The sequence below is a fragment of the Leucopleurus acutus genome (genome assembly GCF_964270905.1).
Source record: "Leucopleurus acutus genome assembly, chromosome: 15".
Taxonomy (NCBI): Eukaryota; Metazoa; Chordata; class Mammalia; order Artiodactyla; family Delphinidae; genus Leucopleurus; species Leucopleurus acutus.
The window spans coordinates 33,028,435-33,053,947 of NC_139157.1; the positions used below are offsets into that span (position 1 = coordinate 33,028,435).

The following is a 25,513-nucleotide window of genomic DNA, read 5'->3' on the forward strand; positions in this document are numbered from 1 at the left end:
TCCTGATGTCATATTTCAGTTAATGTAAATAAAATTAATCTTAAAACTCAAGTGTTTCTGCAGTTGAAACCATAAAACAATATTAGACAACAATACTATGGAAAACCCAAACTGAAAAAGACGAAAGGTTCGCTCTGATGGGCTGGTTATTTTTACAGGTGTCCTGCTACAAAACTACTTTCCAAATGTCTATTCACATTGCTTATCAAAAGAACAATGACAAGGAACAAGTATGCAATCTTCCCATGTGGCTTGAGTGTTTCCTAGATCACTTCAAAAGTACTTTGAGTCAAAATGACCTTTTAATATATAATAAGTCTGCCCTATAACGGAGGTCTGGATTTTGATCTAATATCAAAAAATATTTCAGTTAATTTCTAATTAGATTTCAAAGCCAAACTAAAAAGCAGTTTATCTGTAAGTTTTGTAAATTTTCTGTCTAGTGCTGGTGGGGGGAAGCATAAATAATAAAAAAAGGAAGCTAAAATGCAGGTCAACTGAACAGTAAGAATGCCTTTGATGTGCAACATTTAAATATTTTTCTCTTTGTGGATCACATTAGAATGAATACACTCAAAATGGAACATCAGCATTTAGTTATTAATACCATTTCAGATAAAGAGAATTTGAAAGTCTCCAGAAATATCTTACATGATCACCTATTTACCAGCTACAGAGGAAACCTCAGAAAACACCCCAGATTCTATCTCTATCATCAAGATCTCTGTTGTTTCCCTAAGATTCATTGTGTTATTTGAAGTAGCCTATCTCCCTGTCCATGAAACAAAGTCAGTAAACTAGGCTTCATTAGTAGAAGGTCTCACATAATCATTGATCCCCTCCCTTCTTCCTCCCAAAATTATGCTGGATGAAACTATTTTATTCTAAAACAATGGGCTTTCATTCTTAGAAATATTACCTAACCAAATGAATTAACAGCATGATTTTAGACTTAATGAATGCAACATGAAATATTACTATTGGGAACATTAAAAGTCTGGTATCATGAAATATTTATTTTTGTCTTTCTAGGTTTCAGTAAAGCAAATCTGTATCTGGTTTGGGCTGAATATTTCCTATTGCATGTTAGTAAAGTGTTTAAAGGTAATTCAGTATTTTTTCCAAGGTACATTTTAAAAGACTTATTGTAAAATTAAAATGAAAATCACTTAGTCTTTCTATTCATAACAATGCCATTTAAAAAATCTACTGATCCACAAATTAAGGCTATCACGCTGTATACTGCAATGCAATTAAACAAAATCTTCTATACAGAAAACAGAAAGAGCATCAATAAACCTAAATGCCAAATCACATTGAAACAAAAGCCCTGAATTTTCATTTTGGATTTTTCCCAGAAGCTTTTAAGTAGAAGAAAAAGGGTGGGGGAAGAATGAGCAAGAGAAAGAGAGAACATTAAGAAATACAGATAACACAGTCTGCCTTAAATTCTACAGGGAAATGAGAGTATGATATCTTCCTAAACTGCCACCATTTCAAATTGTGTTTCTGCAAGACTAATGAAATGAGAAGTGTTGTTTCAAGCTTCATGCCATGTCAGACAATATAAAACTAACATGCCCTTGAGTTAATCAGAATGGTCTATTCAGTGTAATTCTCTAATCCAAAAGCTTCTTAGCAGGATGGAAAGTACTTTGCCTTTTGCAGAGCTTTTTTTCTGGTTGAAGTATAGACTTAATTGTAAAAGGAGTAAGGAGCTCTGGTGAATATGTATTGCATATATTTATGATTTTTTAATCTATATATGTTGCTTTGTAGTTAGTTAAATGCTGACATTTGACAATAAAAAAAATGTAGTATTCCCTCATTTTCAAAGTGACAAAAACTGAATTATGCCTGTTACAGAGGTTACATTTTATACTTTTCATATTATGGGGATATAAATTATTTCCTGTTACAGAAATACAGTCTATTTTTTGGTAGATTTATGGAAAGGATTGAAACCATATATATTTGTGGTAGAAAGGTATCCCAGTCATTAGTTATGCTTTATTATGATGTATCTGATCTTAATTCAATTCTTAGACTAATATGAATAAACACTTTCTAATGCTTGTTAGTCAGGGAGACCACGTATGAAAGAACGTTCCCAGCTTCCAACTCAGTTCAATATAAAGAGTGCCATCAAATCACTTCCTGACTCAAGTATTTAAAGCCCCAAAGGTAGTAATTGAATTGCAGGGCCTATTGAGCTGATTTCAGCCCTGTCAATCAGCATCTCCAAAGGAGAAAGCACTTACCAGGCATTCTCCAGTGATATCATCACAGGATTCCGCGTGACCAAAGCACTGACAGGGTTCACAGATGCCACCATAAATAGTGCCGTTAACTCGTCTGTGCCTAGGCCAACAAGACTGAAAGGAAGATAAGGCTTCAAGTTAGTCTCAGGGATTTTTTAAAAGTTTGCTTTTGGTCTTTATTGGATAAAGGAAAATATTTAGGTAGCAAACCCAGCAAATGTGCTTGTCAAAGCACCGCCATTATGGAAATATTGCTACAGAGCTATTCCTCCTGACATGGGAGCTTCGTACTAACCTTAGTGTTATTGGCAGGTATGAGATTAGAAGAAGCATTAGCTTGATGTCTCTTCTGAAATAGCAAAATAAAGCAGAGATATAAAGAACTGAAATATGACACTCGCAAAGTAAAAAGCACAGATAAGAAAATGGAAGAAAAAGTACTGAAAAAAAGCAGCCGACAGAAATGGACTCTTCAGAACCTTAGCCTAAGATAGCACCTAATGTCATTCCAAGGAATATAGATTCTCTGGAGTGACCTCTCTTTCCCACGTACAAACTGCCCATAACTCTGTCACTTTCAGAAAATCTTTGCAGTCATTTGGAAGAAAGGTAGCATCCGCTCTTAACATCTGATCACACAAACATATATAATTTATACCTCTCATTCTCAACTTCCTCCATCCTATTATGCTTTCTCAAATTTACACAAAATAGTTTATGATTTATTTACCATATATTTATTCCCTTGGTATTTTATTTTATGGCATTATTCTACTAGAACTCTACTTATATCTATCATTTCCTTTCTAAGTGTGAAACACTTTACCGTCCAAAAATAGAATTCTGATTAGAAAAAGGGTATTTGGGTCATACAGTATCTGTGTGTCTGTGCTGGCTTTCAGTTTAAGTTTCTCTTCCGTGCGGGTCACTATAAATTGGACGGGATGCAAAATAAGGGGACAAACTTCACTGCCCTCTAGGAGGTTATGATCTCCATCAAGTTAAAATTGCATTTTGTGGGTTATTTACCATATTTCTGGATGGTTAACTATGACATAATATATCACGAAAAGGCCTTTTTTTTCCCAGTTGAAAGTGGAAACAAGAGAGAAACCACTGAAGTAATAAATAATATAGAATTGTGTTGTGTATTGTTGGAAATGTTCCTTCTGCCTCAGGATATGAGGACTCTTAAATGTGAACATCGATAGCAAACACATTAAAAAAAAAGGATGAGCTGATACTTCATATTTGAAAGGAAAACAAAACAACTTTCCTCTTAATTTGCGCAGTACAGGAAAGGTGTCAATTTTCTAACCTCTTCTAATAATTTCTCCTCATTAAAACTGTTGTCACCCTAGACTCATTATAGAAGAGATTTTGTAATGTAATATATATTTCTAAAAACTGGTGAAGCTACATATCCAGAAGGGGGTAGAAATTAAGGGTGATGATAACAAGGAGAGAACTGATTTACTGTTTTCAGGACAAATATTCATGGAATTGTCATTAATAAGTTATATATATATATATATATATATATATATATATATATCTGCAAATGTACTACTCCATTTGTACATGTACTCCATCTTCTTTCTTCAAATTTCCCAACTCTTTACACCTCTCTCTTAGCCAGTAATTTCATCTCATTAGTCACAGAGAAAATTAAAGCCATTGGAAGCCAAATTTCCACTACCAAGTCCACAAGCATAAGTGTATATTTCCATTTGTCATATTCCCCTCTGGAACAGGCATGCAGGATTCTTCATCCTCTCAAAGGAGTATCACTGCACTTGTAATCTGTATTCCATTATCTATTGTCTTCCCAGTATTTCCTCTCTGTGCTGCATCAGTAATAGCTTTCCTTTCTGTTGGATCATTACTATCAGCTTGAAAATATGATCTAGTGTCTCCATCAAAAATCAGCTAATAGAAAAAAAAGACAAAATTACTTCCTTAATATCCTATAACTTTCAGTTACCTCCCTGTTTTTCTTTTCAGTAAGACTGTGCTAAAAAGAATGGATATATATATATATATATATATATATATATATATATATGTATGTATGTATAACTGATTCACTTTGCTGTACACCTGAAACTTTCACAACATTGTAAATCAACTATACTCTGATAGAAGTTTAAAACAAGAAAAAAACTTTAAAAAAATGTTTTTTCTTCCTCACTTCCCTTTTATGCTTCATTCCATCCTAATCAGTCCTGTGCTATCACCACTTGATTAAAACTGCCCTTGTCCATGCCACCAAATTCCAGGGAGCCAAACCTAATACACAACTCTACAATCAACACTTTATTGCTCTCTCATCAAGATATGGTTTAGTTGATTCCTATCTCCCTCAAAAGTCCTCTTCTCGAAACTTCCATGATATTACAGTCCCAAAGTTTCCACCCCATTTCTTTGCTGTCTCCTCTGCTTCAACCTACTTCTCATTGTCAGGAGCTCCTGGGGGCTTAGTCACCTTTCTTTTTCTTTCCACAGTTTCTCCCAGGTCATTTTATTTAGTCCCCTAGTTGATGATTCCTTCTAAATACATATCTATAGACCAGACAGATATTCTGAGTTCAGGACCTACATTGGACATGGACAATATACTTCACAGCTCTTTCAAACCTAATATTTCCAAAATGGATCGTTGATTTCATCCTCCCCATCACAGCTGTTCCTCTCCCAGTTTTCCTCAGCTCAGTAAATGGCACCACATCCAATTGCTCAAGCTCATCATCTGACTCATTCTTAAAACCTTCAGTTTTTTCAACTCTCCCATGGCATGTCTATCAGGAAGTCCTATTGGTTCTACTACCAAAATATATTTAGAATAAACACATGTCTTTCTACATCCTCTGTCATTATACTAACAAACCACTATCATCACTGCATTCTACCACAGTAGCATATTAACCATTTTCCTTCCTACCATTCCTGCCATGTACAATATGTTCTACACACTGTAGTTATAATGACTTTTTCAAAAAAATATAAAACTCAGATCATGGCATCACCCAGCTTAAAGCCTTCTTTCCATTGCATTTAGAATAAAACCACAAGTTCTTATCATGCATGCAAAGCTCTGAATGGCCAGCCTCCTTCAATCATACCTTGTGCCACTTTCTTACTTGCTTACTATACGCTTCAGCCATACCTGCTCCAACTCAGCTCCTTGCCGACTCCAAACGCTGTTTCGTTTCCTCCTCAGCTCCTTTACCTAAGCTGACCCTAAACTCAGTTTAGATGCTACCGCCTCAGAAAACCTTCCTGACAACCTCTAATAAAGCAGTTCCTCCCATCTAATCTTCCTATACCCATTCTCAGTACCTCTATCAAGGCACCCTGTTTATTTTCTTCATTGAATTTATCATATTTATCTAAATTTTCTTTGTGGCATCATACAGAAGAGGGAACTGAGATTTGAATCAAAACAACTTTTTTTAGTACCCAACTTTGCTTTCACTTCCTCACCTGTTCCACTTGTCAAGTGAAATGAATTATGACGATACTAGGAAAGTATGAAAATCTTTGGAAGATGAACTGTGGGGGGATTTATAAGAAGTAGAAATGAGGAAAAAAAAAGATTCTGAATCAACATTGTGGACCCAAACAAAACAGAAGAGAACGATTTTATAATGGAGTTATAGAATGTGTTTTTGGTAAGCTAGAATTAAGACACTAATCGTCTTTGGAGTTTACTCAGCTTTTAAAGGATCCAGAGATATTAGTGATAACAAAACTAGAGTGCCTGGTGTTAGGAACTCAATAAAAAAGCAAATGAATTTAGGAAAGGATAGGAATAGATAATAGTGAGTTTAAGGATAGGAAGTTTCAAAGAAAAGAAGGAATTATTAGAGAGTAGAAAAAACTAAGAAGCCAGAGAGAAACTCCAGAGTTCATTGTCTTCTGATTCAACTAAATTCTTTTATGGATTCCAAAGTAACTTGATTTATCAATTATCATGTGAGAGGCACAGGAAGGTTTTCTTATCCCTGCTCTGCTTCTTTGTTCTGACTCTCCCACACTCGCTTGCTTCTCTCTCTTCCTACCTAATTGTTACCATTATTTAGCATCCAATTTGAGGTTTTTCTACCCTAGGATACTTTCTGTGACGTCTCTCTCCACTGGAATTGCTCATCTCTTTGAAAGATTATTGCACTTAAGTTCTGTACCACTTACTGGTGCCTTAATTATATAGTGCTGTGATCCAATTTTTCATAGGTATTTGTTCTGTCTCCCTAAACAGACTGCTAGCTCTTTAAGAACAGGGATTGTGGTGTAATCTTCTTGATAATCCCCTCAGCATCTAGGGCAGAATTTACCAAAGATTCTTAATAAATACTTTTGAAGAAAGAAAAGAAGAAACAAAATGCATAACCAATTAAATAATTCTAATATTCAGACAATTTTAGATTCAATGGGCATTTTAAATTTGTATAAAAGATGATGAGGAGCACTGAGAGTAACCAATGCGGGAATAAGTGCTAAACCAAGAATAGAATCAAGGTATTTATTATTTCAGTTGAAATAAGAACATAAAGGTTCAAAGAGAGCTTTCTGGTTTGAAATAAAAACTGCTAGGCTCTTAATAAAAAAATACTTTTCATCAAGTACAGTATTTATTTTACATGTAAAATCAAATTTGGGTTGACAGAGCTAATTCATTTCCATGATTATTTTTCTCTTCTCTATTTGAATTTTGGAAAAGTGACAGTGAATTACATTTAGTTTTATTTCCGGATAGGTGAATCTGAGCCCAGTTAAAGAAAACACATTTGTCACCAATATGACTCGAAGCCCTGAGTATCCTCTCGTAGCATGCATTATTTTAAAGTACAAGAGAAACGACAAAGCAAGGCCTAGGGTATTTCTGTAAATGGCATAATGGGATAGTGTGCTGAAGTGGAACATCTTGGTGCAGTCAGATGATTCCTTAAAGGCACCATTTTTAAAGAATTTAAGTTCCCATTTATCCGCAAGCCATGCCCTCTATAAGGGAAATGGTGTTTATATTTTTTTTGACCAGATTTCAAGTAAAATCAATTTTCAAACTACCTAAAAAAAATGCATAAAAGTAAATAAAAATTATTACCTTAGAATGACACACTGTGATATTAAGTAAGGAACATTAATCTTATTATAAATCTAGAATATTGAGACAGCAATAAATATCTCAAACTTTAGGTGCTAAACAAATCAAAGACCTGTAGGAAATTTTCTAGATCAAGGTATTTCTTCCATATATTATGTTCTGGACATTTTAAAGACTGAGCCCTTCAGATGATTGTGATTTGGTTGTATTCTTAGGAATAAAGTAGATTAAAAAATGGATTAAAAAATGTGGAAAGGGTGAAAAAGAAAAGAAATAGTGCTAAATTCCTCATAAGTACTCAGGTGGAAAGAGAAATATATTGAAATATTATTCCACCATCATTTATCCTATTTCATCAACAGATTAAATCAAAAACAAACACTTAAAGAAACATCAGATTTTTAGCTATATGTCATAATGCAAAATATCTCTACAAGAAACCTGATTTCAAGATGGCATTACATGAGTAACACTATTTGAAAGTCATGACTTTTTCGCAGACGTTGGAGTTTCTTCTTTAACTAATAATACACTATCATTTGTGCAATCCTTGATGAAAAAACTAAGCTTATTTTAGAATAGTTTATGGAAAATAATGCTGAAGGAACTTAGATTGCACTGAAGCTATATTCTTGCAAACTTACTTCACAGGAGGAGCCAGTATACCCTGATGGACATTGACAAACTTCCACAGCTGCTGCAATGCTTCTGTCAGTAGGATAGGGGACAGCAGATTCAAGGCCAACAGAGCTCAGCCTGGAGCAGAAGGAAAAAGAAATGGTAAATAACCAACAGACTCCTAGGTGTTACATCCCTTGAGGAATAGTACAGAAACAATGATGTAAATATAAGCAAATTTTTATGTTGAAAAATAAGGCAAATGAATATCCATAACTTGATGCTCTGGTCATTCATCATATTAGGCAAAGTCAGCCCAGTTAAAAGTGCTCACAACCAATACCACAATCAAATGTTGAAAAGATAGGACTATTCTTGCTCATTTCTTGGTTTTTGGCTATATGTTTTGATTCCACCATCCCCCTTTTTTTTTGAGATACAGAGTTTAAAATCATAGTTGAAGAGGCTTCCCTGGTGGTGCAGTGGTTAAGAATCCGCCTGCCAATGCAGGGGACACGGGTTCGATTCCTGGTCTGGGAAGATCCTACATGCTGTGGAGCAACTAAGGCCATGTGCCACAACGACTGAGCCTGTGCTCTAGAGCCCACAAGCCACAACTACTGAATCCGTGCACCCTAGAGCCTGCACATGCCACAACCACAGAGCCCATGTGCTGCAACTACTGAAGCCCACGCACCTAGAGCCTGTGCTCCCCAACAAGAGAAGCCACCACAATGAGGAGCCTGCGCACTGCAACAAAGAGTAGCCCCCGCTCGCCACAACTAGAGAAAGCCCGTGCACAGCAACGAAGACTCAACGCAGCCAAAAAAAAAAAAAAACATAGTTGAAGGAATTTTTAAAACAGAAAACACTCATATGACTGACTTATTTTTAATATTTAAACTAGATAAGCAGAAGGACATAACATTAATATTCAGTCCAACATTTTAAATTTAAAGAAAAATGGAAGCAAAAAAAAAGAAAAAGAAAGAAAAGGAAGATGGAAATTATTTTGGTTGCTTTTTCTCAGAGATAGATCTTCATGTTGGTAGGTAAAAGTGAAACTTTTTCAAATGCTCAGTTGAATTAGTTAGAACTATTTTCCTAAATTGTTTTGGGCCTAAATTAAATTCACTGTTTTCTGTACTTACGGGCTTCATTTTATTGGCACTTCTGTACAATCTGGTGATTTTAGCACAGAGATTTGGTATCATTCATTATTCCTAGGAAAAGCTGGTTTGGTCAAACTGAAAAATGCTGTTACATAAATAGTATATATGTATAGTGTGTGTATGTATTTCTTTCCAAATATGCAACCAATATACATTCACAATTTAAATAAATGTTATTAGTGTCTTATTGGCTTTTCTCCATTAAAAAAAACCAAAATGTAAAATCTTCATTGTTAAGAACACAAACTCAGAAGTCAGACAGATCAAGATTCATATCCTGTCTCTGACATCTACCAGTCCCGTAGCCTAGGAAAAATTACTTAACATCTCTTGGCCTCAATATCATCATCTATGTAATGGAGATAAAACAAGAGCCCATACACGATGAGCTTGATTAAAGGATTAAATGAAATAATGAATGTAAAGCTCTTGATATAGTACATAACTCATATACGTGGTTATAAAATGCTAGGCATTTTATTAACATATATTGACTGCTGCAACAGGATCAAAATGACTACATGACTAGTACAAGAAATACTATTTCCATCCCCAAAACTAGATTTTTGTCATTTTAATGTATTAAAATAAATTTTAAATAAACTCTAAGAGCACAAAATTAAATGACTGCTATTGATTCATAATGATAATTATTGTTTTTTAAAATGACTGACAGATCTCCATAACACATAATATGCCATTATTTAACCATAAAAAAGATGTAACTGATTCTTGCTAGGGTATGCATTTTTAGTTGCTTTCTTAAGAGTGGTGGTAGATTTTTATTGTTTGGCGATTCACAATTACCAAAGAGCTTGCTGGTTTGAGAATCTATGTTGTAATCAAGCCAGAGAACAAAGTTAATCAGCTCATTAAATGTATCTTCAGAAGTGACAACCTTTAACCAAGTCGTAAGCTTTTCAGCAACAAGTTTCTAAAATCTTTATTGTTTTTACTCCGATTTTCTTAATCCTACAAGCATTAAAAATCACTGTTTTACAGTGTTCAGGTTACACAGAGATTGAAAAAATTTTTCAAACGGTAATTTTTTCCACCAAATAAACTTGTATATGAAGTGTCACTGGCAATATTTTTTTAATTGAGGTGACATTCACATAACATAAACTAACCACTTTCAAGTGTCATTTAATATATTCACAGTGTTGTACAACCAACATCTCTATCTAGTTCCAAACATTTTCATTAGCCCCCTCCCCCTTCCACAATAAAACCCGGTATCTATCAAGCAGTCACACTCTAGTCCACTGTTCCCCCAACCTCTGGCAACTGAGAATCTGCTTCTGTTTCCATGGATTTACCTCTTCTGGATACTTCATACAAATGGACATATATAATACATGACCTTTTGTGTCTGGCTTCTCTCTGTTAGCATAATGTTTTCAACGTTCATCCACGTTATAACACATATCAGTATTTCATTCATTTTTATGGATGAGTAATATTCTATTGCATGAATATACCACATTTTCTTATTCCATTCATCTGTTCATGGATCGTTGGCTATTTCTACTTTTAGGCTATTGTAAATATATTGCTATAAACATTTGTATACAACTATTTTTGAGTGCCTGCTTTTAATTCTTTGGGGTATATAACGAGGAGTGAAATTCCTAGATCTGGCGATTTTTAACACAACATAAGGTTTGGAAGAGTTACTAAAATAAGGATAGTACTTGTTTATGCTAACATGAGTTTATGAGTACTCCTTAAGAACAGAGACCCTGTTGTGTCGTCTCTACCTAGCCTGATCACGTCAATACATGCTCAACACATTTTTGTTGGATGGATGAATCTCTGGATGGATAGAAGGATAGACAGGTAGTGGGTAGATGAATAGATGGATAAATGGATGGATACAAGACCAAATACATACATAAATGAATAAATAAATGGATAGATGAATGGAATGTAGTTATATTACAAACAATGTATAACATACTCCATAACAAATGATACACTGAAGCCAGGATCCACATTTCAGATGAATAAAATCAGATAAGTAGAAGAAAACTTACTTGTTTTACCTAATAAAGAAAATAAATTGAAAACTGCTAGCATTAGGATTTGAGGCCAGAGGCCAGAACTCATCTGAATTTATTGTGACATCTAATTGCCTGCAATTAATGGACTGTCGCATGACAAACTTGTATTTCTGATCACTTTAATTTCAGAATTAGATGATTTCATGATTACTATACTAGTTGATTATCATACAAAAGACTTTCACAACTTACTAAACAGCAGCCTGGTCAATTGTATATAGATATAATCCCAGGATTTTCAATATAAAATTAATGAGCAAAACATAAAGAAAGATTACTGGAATGTTTTAAAATAGAAAAATGAGTAATTGACTGCTTTAAGAAACAATTTAAAATAGAACAAAACAAAAACAAAAATATTTTCAACGAACTGCCAACCTTCATTTGTCTTTTGAAACAACAGATGTTCCTCTCCTTAATCTATGTAACCATTTTGAGCTATGAGAAATTTCAACACTCAAACATCTTTCCCAGCAATATTGCACATTAGTATTCACTGAGAAGTCCCAATGTTCATTAGGTTCTGCTATTTGTTAAATGGGATTTTAATGTGTTTAACAGTTTTTAGTGTTACTCATGAAGAAGGCTGCAGTTTCTTCTTTTTCTCCCTTCAATATGGTCATTTTATTTTCTTGATACAGGCTGCATTTATTTAAATCCATAATGCTGATAGTAATAAAGTACTAAAGTTTGGAGATGCATGAACTGTTGAAGATTTGTCAACTAAATCAACTGAATCAAATGTTTTATCTGGCTAGTTCTCTTTATTCTCTTTATTATTATGAGTGATGGATGAAGAGAAAAGACATAATTATATAAGCTAGTATTGAAAATATTGGAATCATATAAGAAACACTGTCCTGGAACTGTCTTAAAGATTGTTCTTAATGTTTTTGTTTCCCTATATTTTCCACCAGAGTTAGCTATGTCATGCTTCACACACAAAAAAGAAAAAAACCCAAACTATTCTTTAAACAACAGGACATTTGATCTTAAAACTCTTTTATATTCTTTTTTTTTTTTTTTTTTTTTTTTTTTATATTCTTAAATATGGTTTAATACTCTTCTCCATTTCTGTACATCACAACACCAAGATTTTGCTGCTTAGGATCTCTCCGTAGAGGCTATAGAGAATGCAAAGGCTACGGTTTTCACCCCCTCTTATTTATGTGTTTGTATGTGTAAGTGTAATACATATCAGTATATATTGATACACACATCAATATATAATGCAATATATATCACCAAAGAGAACACATTGATTAAAGAAATACAAAAATTTGGCATCATTTCCAAACTTAAATAGTAAAAATAAAAACTACAAAAGGAGCTGCATACCCTAAATGTATCATGTGAAACAACAAGCATATTCAAAAATGTAAATTTACATCCAATTTCTCTGGTCTTGTCATATCACATTAGACCCATTTACAATGGCAAAACCCTAAGGTACTGCTGTGAAGAGAGCATGTTTGCTCGCTCTTGGGTGTTCTGCAAACAAACAGCAGAGCCCAAAGCAAAAGCCTGCTCCGGTGAAGCCTCCCGCGTTGGTGAATACCAAAGAATTGACTCTTCTCACTGGGGGTTGAGACATCAGGTTATACATAGACAGTCATTTGGACCTCAGAGTACAGTGTGAGAACCAGAAGCTTTACATTTAAGACATACTCCCTTCATTCAAGTGAAACAGGATTATTGGAACGAAAAACTCTTTTATATTCTTAATTCACCTTTTTTGTATAGAAGATATCTATTTAATTCTACTTAAACAAATGTTACTTCAGGTTCGTCACCATAAAGATTTTATCGCTGTTCAGGTGCTTTGTTCTATTTCATTTTTGACAAAACATAAGATGATGACTTAGAACTTCCTTTAGCCTCTGTCCTGTGGAAGTTCCACAAAGTACTACTCAATTAGTGAAGGCTGATCATTTTTACTTCATTCCTAAAAAGGCAACAGAATCATTCACTGGTTCATTCAATGTCTGAGTGGGCCATCTGGGAACGAGCTAGACATTTTCTCCAAACATTTTCAATCCCATACCAAGTAAGGAAAATAACTGACAGAATCTGCTATTGTTGCAGCCATTCATCAAAAATATATTAAATGCTAATATAAGAATTCATCTCTTCCTCCTTAGTTCCACCAGGATGCTCTATGCACACTTCCATTGCACTCTTTATTATACTACCATAAACGTTACTACATGTCTGCCTTTCATACTCGACTATGCCTTCTTTGGATTCAATGATCCTTTATCCATCTTTGTATCCTCTTTCCTTAGCCTAGAACTATCACATAATAATTACTGTGTACTGAGTGTCTTCTGTACACTATCATGGGAACTTGAGACATAGCTCCTTTAAATATCAATGAAACTAATGTGGTAATCATGTTTTTGTCCACATTTACAAAGCTAGCACCTGAAGCTCAGAGAAGTAAAGTGCCTTGTCACTATAATACCATTAGCAAATGGTGCAGCACAGACTCAAACCCAAACCCAATGGTTAGCCTGTTACTCGACATTGCCTCCCAACATATACTAGATAGCAGGTCAGATGTCTTGGATACATCATTTTCTCACCTTAGCATTCAATCTTGAAAGTTAGGTATTCTTTTTGCCATTTTACAGAAGAGAGAGCTGCAACTCAAATGCACAGGGAAGGCACTCAGTAAATGCTGGCAGACTGAATGAATCCAATGTTACAGAATAGATTTGGGAGGTAGTCAAAGATAATGGGGAGAAAACACATGTGGGCATAAACCCTGGCTGAACCTCTTCCCAAGAGCAAGTTACATAAATCTTTTTAAGAGCCTGAGAGCCCCCGTCATAATAATTTCTTCAAAATGCGATTACCTGTATCATTAATTTCAAAAGGTAGAAGTATACTACCAACACTATTTCCACAAGCCTCAAAACACTCCTTTCTTTATAAGGATTTTTCTAGATTATTTATTATGTAAATTCTGTGTAATATTTTTGATACCCATACCAAAAAATTTACTATTAAAAGTCACGTGAAAACATCTTGCCTTGGAGAAATTTCGTATTTCTTTTCAAGCAATAAAGACACATGGGTTGCATCACAATAAAGTCATGATGGGCTCAGTTATGCTGTGGTAACAGACAACTCCAAATTCTCAGTGGCTTAACAGAAAACAAAAGTTTACTCATGTGAAATCCTCTACAGGTCTGGTAACTATTCCGGGTAGCTGACCTATGTGTGCTGTCAATATTTCAGGCTGTTTTGATCTTCTGGTAGCTAAGTAAGCTCCACAGAGTCTCACACTGGCAATTCAATGCTTTTCCAGGGCTTGGGGGGAGAAGGAGAGGAATAATACATCATTTCAGCTCAGATTTCATTGGCCAAACCAAGTCCTATGACCACATCTACCCTCAAAGGAAATGCAATATTCCAAAAGGAGGAGATTAAAAATTTGATGAACTGTACTAATGTCTATTATAGGGTATAAGAAAAAATATCAAGCTAAATATCAAGGATGATACTAAGAACAAGGTTCGGTGAATTTAAAGGAGAAAGATACACAGGTTAAGTTGATTTCTCTTACATTCTTAAAGGAAGAATGAAAAATTTTCCATTTTTATCTTCATCTTATCAATGAGGGCAATGAGAAGGAAATCAATTAATTTTATCGTATGGGCCTCTCAGCATTATCGAAAAGAATGACAGCAAAAATGGTCTCAGTTTTAGAAATATCAGTCCATGCTTTATTCTAGATGTCTCCAAGTCTTAACGGTACTTGGAAAAAATGGTATTCCCTGGAATGATGCAGGTCAGATAGAAAGGCTTCAGATTTGTGTGCTGATTTGCCATTAACAAAATACTTTTGCAGTCCTCTAATTCCATTCTCATAGTGACTTTCTGACGTTGGCAAGCAATTGTCCTCATCCTTATTTTACAGGCGAGGTGATTGAATCCAAAGAGGTCAAAATGACACTTATGTTTACAACTATTAAATAGCTAAGTTGAAAACAGAAGTCAAAATCCTGACCTGCAGCCCACTTCTCCCTCCACTATTCAATTCCAGTTCCTCCATAACAGGAGGAACGTAAGCCCATTTGCTGAGAGAACTACCCTGGAAATAAATCTTCCTTAAGTAATTCTAAACATGAATTTCTGTTGAGATAGCTTCAATTTACTTGTGCTTGCACACAAGCTGTATACCAAGTTGGAAGCCTACTGTGCAAGACAAGTTGAAATCAATTCAAATGATGTTTTACAAATATGACTCAATCTACTAGTAGATAAGAGATAAATAAAATATAACAAGCGTACTGACTCGGGATTCATGCTGACTTTCGGCTCACCTGAAGTGGGTAGGAGTTTCAAATATGATATGGCTTTCACTTCTGGAACCACAGTGCCTTACAAAATGTAGGCCGCAGAAAGCATCACCTACTTGGATTAGTTCCTGTGTCAGATCCCATAGACACACTCTGTGAACATGTTGTTCGTGTATGGGGAAACCTCAGCAGGCCCAAATGAAACTAGTGATTTTCAGATGGGTAGACACTAAAATTATCTGACATGAATCAGGGGGATTCATGTCTTTGGATTAACTAGTCTGAGAAACAATGCTGGCAAAAATAAATAAGTCTCCCAGCCACTTTTTGTCAATTTGCTTGTCATTTATTTTGAAATCCAGAGGACTCATCTCGTTGTACTTGTTAAACATCGTGGCAATCTCTATTTACTAAATGTGAAAAAACATAATTAATTCCTAAGTGCTGCTTCTCATCTTCATGGCATTTTAACCCAGCTTCTAGCAGAATTGACTCTGCAGAAGAGGTACATTGTTTGGCAGTGGTTCTGTTTATGAATCTGCGATACTCTCCTTTGGGAGATGGTAATGATGATTACACTTAGTTAAAGTACTACAAATGAAAGACAAACTAGGCCATGCAAGCAAATGAAGGAGGTAGGGGAGCATCAGTAATAAAAAAAAAACCCTTTTGCAGATAAATCAGTATTGGAGACATTGCTTTGATTATGGGTATGCCAAGTTGTCGGTTTGGGGTCACATTTGGTCATCGAATTAACCTGATTTAGGACAAAATTGCCACGAGAGCTTGTGTTATTTAGTATTAGAGTAGAAAAGGAGAAAGGAAAAGAGCTCATTTAGACACAAAGTCAAAATTTTGTCAGAAAAATACATCTTTTTTTTTTTTTTTTTTTTTTTTTTTTGCGGTACGCAGGCCTCTCACTGTTGTGGCCTCTCCCGTTGTGGAGCACAGGCTCCAGATGCGCACGCTCAACGGCCATGGCTCACGGGCCCAGCCGCTCCACGGCGTGTGGGATCTTCCCGGACCGGGGCACGAACCCGTGTCCCCTGCATTGGCAGGCGGACTCTCAACCACTGTGCCACCAGGGAAGCCCCATCATTGTTTTAAAAATGGAAAGCACAGCAGCCTACAGTCAGCCCCTTATGGATGTTTGGTTCAAGTCAGGGAGCTCCCTCTTTAAGGAAAAAAAATGGAGAACAGAAAGGAATAATCCTTTGAAAGCGTTCTAGGTAAAGAGCACTTTACATAATTATCACATATAATTTTCACAACGACCCTGAAAGGTAGGCACTATTTTCTCCACTTCACATTTGAAGAAATCAAGTTTCCACAAGGACCAACCACTTGCCAAAGGTCACACATACAATAAGCAATAGAGCTAATTTAATTCCTAGTCAGGTTACCTCCAAAGCTCATACCTTCCTTTATATCATGCAGCCATTACAGTATTACAGTATTTTTTTAAAAAAAACCTTGTAGTTACTTAAATGAAGGTGCTTATATTTCTCATCATAAACTATATACTATTAAGTCAGAGACGACTGAATTAATTTATGGAAGAAAATATTTTACAAACCACTTTCTGAATACGGGTATCCTGGAATTGTATCACTTTAGTTTTCCACTATCTGAGTCATCATAAAGGAGACTCTTTTCCAGTATAGCATTTCTCAGTATGGGAATCATTCTTATTGTATGCTCTGGCAGAATTGAAAAAGAATCATCAATACTAAAAAATGACTAAGACAAATTCATCTTGGGTATGTAAAATTTTAAAGCTTAATAGAAACACTTTTCAGAAAACCAGTGCTCCGTTCTTATCTACTATTTGAAGACAGCAAACCTTAGGGATCTTCAGTCACTCAGCACATGCGTGTTTGCCCCAAGGTAAATGTGTGAACACTGGGAGATGCAGTTCTTGAGTTTACCTGAAGATGGCATCCATCCCAAGGCTGTATGTGATTTGTATAAGGACTCTCTTTAAATTCGCAAGCACGGTCATAAACTCTTTCCTACTGACTGGGAAATTTGTGCCATGTATGGTAAATAAATCTTCTTTAAGTGACAACACATTAATATGTTCTTCAGATGGTTGCAGATACACCTCATCTTGGGCTGTGCTGATTCTCAAGTCATTTCCCTAAAGAGAAAAAGAAAGTATAAAAGGGTAAAACTGTGAAGAAAGGGATTCTCTTCTCTGTGGATTATCCTCTGTAGGCTTTTAATTTCAGGTTAGCTTCCCCTGTCAGCCAGCATATTTCTAGTATGTATAAAAGGCAGAGAAAACAATTCAAATATTAGCCTTAACCAGATGCATCACAAAGTATAAGCTTCCTGGTTATGCATGACTTTGCTTCCCCCATTAACTAAAATAATAAATACCTGGCAACTCATAGATATATGTGATTACAAATGTCTCAGTTTTACAGAAGTGTACAAAAATTGCATATTTCAAATATACTATTTTATGGTGAGTGGGGGTTGTATAGGAAAATAGGGAAGAAAACTTAGAACAGTGTATGAAGCTATTGTTTTAAAGGACTCTTCTATCTGGGGGAAAAACAAACAAACAAGAAAAAAACCTGCAGTTTAATGTTCACAATAGGATAATGGCATCATTACCATTTAGGTTAACATTTTATCTTAGTTCATTCGTATTAATAATATGTAACTTCTCAACATTTTACATTTAGAGAATCCCTTTTACCTCAAAGGAATTCCATGACATACTTCTAGTTTCATACACATACATATGTAATGATATATATATCACCCAGATCACTTCATCTAATACTGGGAACATTCATTTTGGGGAAAGAATTTTTTTCATTGATTCTCATGCATGAAAGTTTCAAGACAAAAAACAACAGAGCCTCGTGCTAAATCAACACAGATCCGTTTGGACTCATAAATATGCATGAAATGTGTGATTCTGTGTGAGTTGAGGGGAGGAGGGCATGTGTTACGTGAAAGGAAGAGTATGAGAAAGGATGGAAGACAGCCTTTGTGATAACTTTAGCCTTCTAGCATTTGGGAACTGCCTATGGCCCTCCAAATCCCGAAAGCAGTTTCTCCTATATTTTTCTTACCTAAATTAGGAGTTTTGAATTCGATTTAACTGCACCTAAATAAATGTTTCCTTTTCCATTTACTTCTACCTAATATAAACAAAGAAATAAACAATAAAATCTACTTGGAAGCAAGGAGAGATGGAAAAAGTACAACTATGTAAATCTGCCATTTGCCTAAATACTTTCAGTATCCTTATATTCTTGGGAAAATGGTCATTAAGTTTTAAATTTAAATTCCAAATCTGCTGTAAAACTCCCATTTACCATTGGAACCCAATGCCTATGCTCAGTCTTTTAGTTATGTCTCAGAGTGAAACATAAGACTGGCATAAAAAAATTCCCAAAATATGATATTTTTCTCTAGTAGTATGTAAATTAATGTTAAACTAGCCAAGTAAGGAGTAACCTCAAATAACGTAAGAGTGTAAAGCAGTTAAATATAAATGACACTTTCCATACTCTACCTCTAAGATGAGCGTAAGCTGGAGTACGTGTTCTGTATCTTCCTCCTCTTCTTCAAGGTCGTATGATACAGTAAATGTCAATTGTCCTCCCACTGCTGTGAGCTACAAGAGAGGAGATGCGTAATCATTACAGGTCTGGAGGTGGGTCATTAAATCATGTTTTAGTTATTATTTTAAAATTATTGTATTGCTCTAGAGGGCAGGATTTGGAAGAAGCAGAAATCATGAGCGTGCAGAGTGAGAATGATAGACACTTCTTTAGGAGTAACCTTTATACGAACCTTACCCATCAACAGCAAGCCTGACACAAATATAAATTCATGTGTTATTTTCCCTGGTATTGCAGGCTTGCTGAAATAGGTTAAGTTCCAGGGAACCAAACACAGCCCCTCCTGTCATTCTCCTAGTGCGTAGCTTGAGCTTTAAAATTCCCAAACAGAAAAGGATCTTTGTTCAAATTGGGAGATTTCTACCCATCCCTGAGGGTCACTCACTTTCTGTGGGTCTGAATGATTTCAGCAAAGACATCACTCCATTTCACAGGCACTTTACCTAGACTATAAGCTAAGCTGGGAAATGTTGTTGGTCAAAGAAAAAGAAGGGTAGCAGCAAATTTTATATCATGATAAAATTCAATCAAAACTCCCAAAGAAGATACACTTTCCCCTGTGCAATCAACTATGCTTAGTTTGAATGAATGCTGTTATCCCTTTTCGTTAAACAAACTTCTTTCCTTCCCACATGCATGCCGAGCCCCATACAATGTATGCTTGAGGTTTACATCCTCTGACATTGACAGTAACCTTGCAGAAAGGATAAAAAAATAGGAAAGCAAGATCATTTACAGGATAGGAATCAACACTGGAGCTTGAGTGACAGACTCGATGCAAATGCTACAGTGCTTTTTAAAAAATTCCACCCCAGCATTGTAAATAGACACTCATAAAACAAAGCTGATGATTTGTATTCTGCAGTTTCCTCCATGCTGACAAACAGACGCAGCTTCGCAGCCCTAGGCTCTTTGTGGCCTCTCATAGCAGACCCTGACCACAAAGCAATTCCCGATCATGCTCTGGATTGAAGAGGAGGAACCCGGATTCCTCTCAGAGTTGTTCCATAGGGAATGGAACATAGCTCGCCATGGCTGATTAAACAGGGTTTTAAAATTGCAGCTCCTAATGTCTTCTAAGAGCTCATTACAGGGAGCTCTATAAGGAACTAAAATTCAGAAAACTTTTATTCCCCTGCTCCACTGAGAAATAGCCCTATTCTAATGTCTTTTCATATATAAAATAATAAATATCTCTCTGGACTATAGCCCTTGGCATTATTGTGAGTAATGAGGGGTGAATCTATGTAAAAGGTTTTTGGCTCTATTAAGATAAGCTTCCAAAATTTCACATAGCATGCTTGTTCAAAATCAGCCAGACATTTTCTCAATGACAGGAGTCTAGAAAGGCAGCAGAAAGAATGTTTCATATATTTCAAAGAGGACTTAACTATTCAGAATTTCATAAATTAATAAAAATATTTAGTAGGAGGTAGGGATTGAGTTTGGGAAGAACATTGGGATATAGATCTATAATGTCGCAAACTTTTGAGCTTCCAAATGTGTTTTGATTATTTAAAATTTGGATTACATGTTATTATTCTTCTGGAATATGTTTCTCTAAAAAAAAAAAAGACCAATGTAAATTAATTCTTAATTTCTTAAATCAATTTGAGAAACTTAGAATTAAAGGTAATTCCCACTTTGCCAATAAAAAGAGCCAAAGTGTGTGTAATTTGAGTATCCCAGATGTTAAGACTTAAGATGAAATACAAAAATGTTTGATCTGTTACAATATTTGATTTGTCAATGTATTTTCCATACTTGCTTATAATCAGTCATATAGTATATGAGATAATATAATATGGGAGAGTAATGAGGGTGGAAACGGGGAAAAAAGAACAAATAACTACATAGAAAAAGAGAGGGGCCTTTTGCGGGTCAATGATAATATAAAACATGAACTAAGGAATAGAATTAATTCAACCTATTTTCCTGAGGGCTTATAGTAATAGTAGTAATAATAATAATGAAAAACTGGTTTCACATTTCATAAAAACTTTTCTCCAAACTCTTCCACGCATATTTGATACCCATGCTTTGGCAACATTAGAACCAGTTTTTGAATCATCTAACAATTTTCATGAGTGAATTTATTTTGCTTCCACCTAAGTTGTGAAAAACAGGAAATTTTAAATAGATGCATGATACTGTTACCAGGTGTTTTTTCCCCAAACCACAAGTGTTCATTTCTATAATATTAAAATCATTGTCTACTTCATTCATCCTAAGGTGTGTATTTATGATCACCTCTATATAACTACTTAGTCAAGTACTTAGGTAATTTTTTAAAAGACTGTTTAAGATATCATCCTTCAATTTAGAGATTGTACCTCCTAGGAATAATTACTTATTCTCTGTTAAACTCCTTTGCCTCTATTTTTCCTTCAACTCCATAAAGTAATCTCTTCATAAGCAATAAGACCAAGCACTTCCTGGTGGTGTTTCCAGCTAGTGTGTCTTCCCCAAAGAGTACATACCATTGTAAGGTCTTTGTAATGATTCAGTTATAAGATAACACCTTCTTTTCTGAGGAATATTGTTTTTTTGGGGAAAGAGTTTTGCAAATACTCAGAATATAAGTTGTCCTTTCATATATGGCTTGGATGAGGAATTCTGTCTCTTCTCCATCAATGTACTGCTCCATATTCCAAATGCCATTTTTACTTGGCTCCCCCACATGCTTGCTTCTCCACTCTCCTATAATTCCTTCAGTATCCCAATCTTCACTCTCTCCATCAAATCAAATGTGCACAGGGCTGCAAGTCATCAATTAACTTTGTTGTCTCCTCTAGCTGTTATCTCTGGTTATTTGTTAGTTTTGCTGTCAAACTCTAAGATATGTGGTATTACACTCGTTTTCTTTAGTTCTACCCAACCACCCTTTTATTTTATCAAGCTGCAGCCTGCTTTCCACCCTTAGTACTTCACTAAAAGTGCTTCTTGAAAGGTCATTTATCAGCTTTATCTAGCAACCACTAATGGGCTTTTGTCCAGTTCTATGTGTCATGTGATAATTCTTAAGATTCTTGACTCCTTGGTCTTCTACTACATTAGACTTTTCTGATACTTCTTCCTCTGGAGTACGACAGAGGTCATAACTCTGTCTCTGTGATAGATACATTTTTCTTTTATTCTATACTCAGTGTTTGGATGTCTCCAAGACTCCTACTCTCTTTTGGTTATCCTTTCTTATTGACTTTCCATTCCTCTCTCATGGATTGAACTATGTTCATACCTGGTTTCTCAATCTGTATCTTCTATCCTGTCCCATGTCCCTGTATTAATTTGCTCCTGGTGTCATAACAAAGGACCAGTGACTGGGTAAACAACAGAAATCTGAGATCAAGATGTCAGCAGGGTTGGTTTTTCTTAGGCCTCCCACCTTGGCTTGTATTATAGATGGTCATCTTTTTCCTGTGTTCTTCCATGGTCTTCCTTCTGTGTTTGTCTCTTTCCTAATTTCCTCTTCTTATAAGGACAACAGTCATAGTGTATTAGGGACCACACTAAGAACCCCATTTTAACTTAATTAATTAATTGGAACAAAAGATCCTTTCTCCAAATACAGTCACATTTTGAGGTTCTGGGAGTTAGGACTTCAACATACAGTTTTGGGGAACAATTCAGCCTGTAACAGTTCTGTACTGAATGATTGTTCAGTAATGTATCACACACTCAACATACCCAAAGTTAATCTTATTATCTGGGTCTTCCCAGGAAACAACTATTTTCTTAACTTTCATGAAGCATGGGTCAAGCCAATTGCTTTGTTTCTCTACTGTAATTTGGAAACCATAGGTACAACATAATATTGTTTTCACTTTATTTTCTGTATCAGATTAGTGCCTCGATCCTATTCCTTGAAATGCTTCTTGTCTAACTTTCTGTTCCCATTGCTACATCCCACTCACTAGGTCCTCATCAAGCATTTGAATTCAATTCCCTGACTTCAGTCTTCTTTTTTGGGGAAAGTGTTACCAACAATTACTTCTGTTATTGCACTTGCCTAATGAAGAACCTCTAGTGGCCCTGGGATCTACGGTATCATTCAAGTTTCTATGCAGTTTCAATACTCTGTAGGATCTATCTAGCTCCCTGTTCACAAAATCTGCGCAGAGATGTCCCAGGGCACTTCAGTAAACTCACAAAGGCACTGTGGGATGTTGTAAATGTTTGAAGGAAATACAGCAATACTGTATAATGGTTGGACACCACACAAACAACTAGCTCTACGTAGTTCACAATTTTAACAGATAGTTCTATATTCCTCTAGAGGATGTTCTCAAAATTTTGAGCTATGTTTTTGTTTACTTGCATTTTCAGCCATGTCATATCTTTGTTAAGCAAAGTTTTCAGTGGATGCTGTGATAAACAAAAACAAAAACAAGCATTGTACAAAAATCAATGTGAAACAAAATAAAGGCAGCAATGTCTGATCTGATTCTCGGTTTTGAGAACTTGAATATTACTCAGCAAGAAAGATCCCATTAGTAAGTAATTGTGGTAATTTATGAAGAAAAGAAATTATTATATTGTCTAAATTTATGTGCATTATTTTTTAATGACTGCTAAGTTGTTAAATTACAAATATTTATTAAGTTGTTTAGCCCTAACTACTGCGGCATATTTCAGTTGATCTAGAAGGCATTGTGAGAAAAATATGGAGACACTAAGAATACCACAAATTGAAAAAGTTTCAGAACTCCCAGTCTAGCCTCTGTATCTATCCAGTCTGCTATTTATGTGTGCTTCAAGTAATTTTCCTGCTGCAATTCTCATTCCTACAGCTCTCTGACCATTCAAATGCTGCTTTTCTTTCTTTGCCTTGTTGATGTCCCGCTGGACAGAAGACTGAGGGAAAAAAGTTCTTTCAGTGATATTCTTAAAGTCTACTGAGAAGTCAGTGGCAACCACAACTAGTAAAAGAACTAAAGGACAGAAGAACAGGTAGAGCTCTGTATAAACCAACTCATCCAATAACATTAAAGAATTCTAACCATACATCACATGACATTGGTAAGTTATGTGTACTGTGCATAACTTTAACTTTCCATAATCTTGGACTTTGTAGACTCTATTAATTTTATATTTGAGGTTTTCATATTAGTCCTTTTTGGGGACAACACTGATTTCTCTAATTTTACAGAGCACTGCATGTACAGCCAATAGAACATTTCATTTTCTCCTGCTATTTAGGAACTAAACTGGCATCGTTCTATTGGCTAGAGAAATATGCTTTTCCACAGGTAGAAATAAGTGCAATTCCAGTTTGCTTTAGGGCCTTTCTTATATTTACTGGATGGATTAGACTATATGTACCAGAGATGAAAATTATATTCCTTTTCAATACAAAGAGAAAGTGAATTTAATGAAAATATTTCATTCCATAAGAGTTCCCAAAGACCTAGCCTTTTATCTTTCCCCTTATCTATTAAGCAAAATTCCCTTTGGGGAGATTCAGATATCAAATTGCGAAGGCGCTGCAAGACAAAGGAGCAGCACCCATCCATCCATTCCTGGAGATGGTTCAGTGCTAAGCCCTTCACTCTCCTGATCCTCAAATTCACCCCATTAAGAAAAGAGCAATGCGAGTAGCTGTTTCCCTTGAATACCTGTTTTAATTCTACCTTCAGGGGAAAGGAACAGCTTGATTGCAAGTAACATTATAGTTACTATGCAATATATAACCTAATGTCACACTTAATAATGCAGTGCGCATGCAGCACATTGCATTAAAGATCTAATGAGGCAGGAAAGTTTTTCCTCATGAGTGGAAAAGGCTAAAGTTACTTCATAAAGCTAAGCTTTACAAAAGCATTTAGTATTAGGTTTTGTGTGTTCTAGCCTCTCTTTTTCTCCCCCCAATTTAAGAAGTATGGATTGAGGGATGAAGGGTGGATGATCTATGGAGGACAATATATCTGCAAGGAAATTTTTCTCAGAAAAATAAGCCTGGAATATTTGGTCCTCTGATGTCAGAACATCATCACTCTTACTCCACAAAATGGGGTGTGAAACCTAATATTTGCTTTTCTTACCACAGCAAATATTTCAGAAGGGATATACTAAAATCAAATGAGGAAAAGGCTTTGTAATATTGAGCAGGAAAAGTGAAACAGAGCTGTCAATTTCAATTTCGTATCACAAAGAGGGCAGGCGATTCATCTTTCTAGATTCCAAAGCCCCAGAGTATTAAACTCTGAAAAGGTATCCTCCCATTTAAGTGTTTATTAATGTGTCTATTCATGAAGCTCTCTTTCAAAACAGAAAATGTATTCCACTACAGGTTTTGTTATACTCTTCTGTACATTTATAACATTGAGATAAGTGCATGTTTCTCT

The 25,513-nt window shown here is 35.4% G+C and overlaps 1 protein-coding gene across 1 annotated transcript in view; it reads right to left on the reverse strand.

Annotated features, from left to right (window-relative positions):
• LAMA2 (laminin subunit alpha 2) overlaps window positions 1-25,513 on the reverse strand; it is a 603,102-nt gene that overhangs the window by 238,620 nt on the left and 338,969 nt on the right. The window contains exons 13-16 of the mRNA XM_082855622.1: window positions 19,061-19,162; window positions 17,454-17,665; window positions 8,010-8,121; window positions 2,262-2,375 (exon numbers count right to left, since the gene is read on the reverse strand). Of these exons, the coding sequence (XP_082711748.1) occupies window positions 2,262-2,375; window positions 8,010-8,121; window positions 17,454-17,665; window positions 19,061-19,162 (540 nt within the window). The remainder of the gene's footprint in view (window positions 1-2,261; window positions 2,376-8,009; window positions 8,122-17,453; window positions 17,666-19,060; window positions 19,163-25,513) is intronic.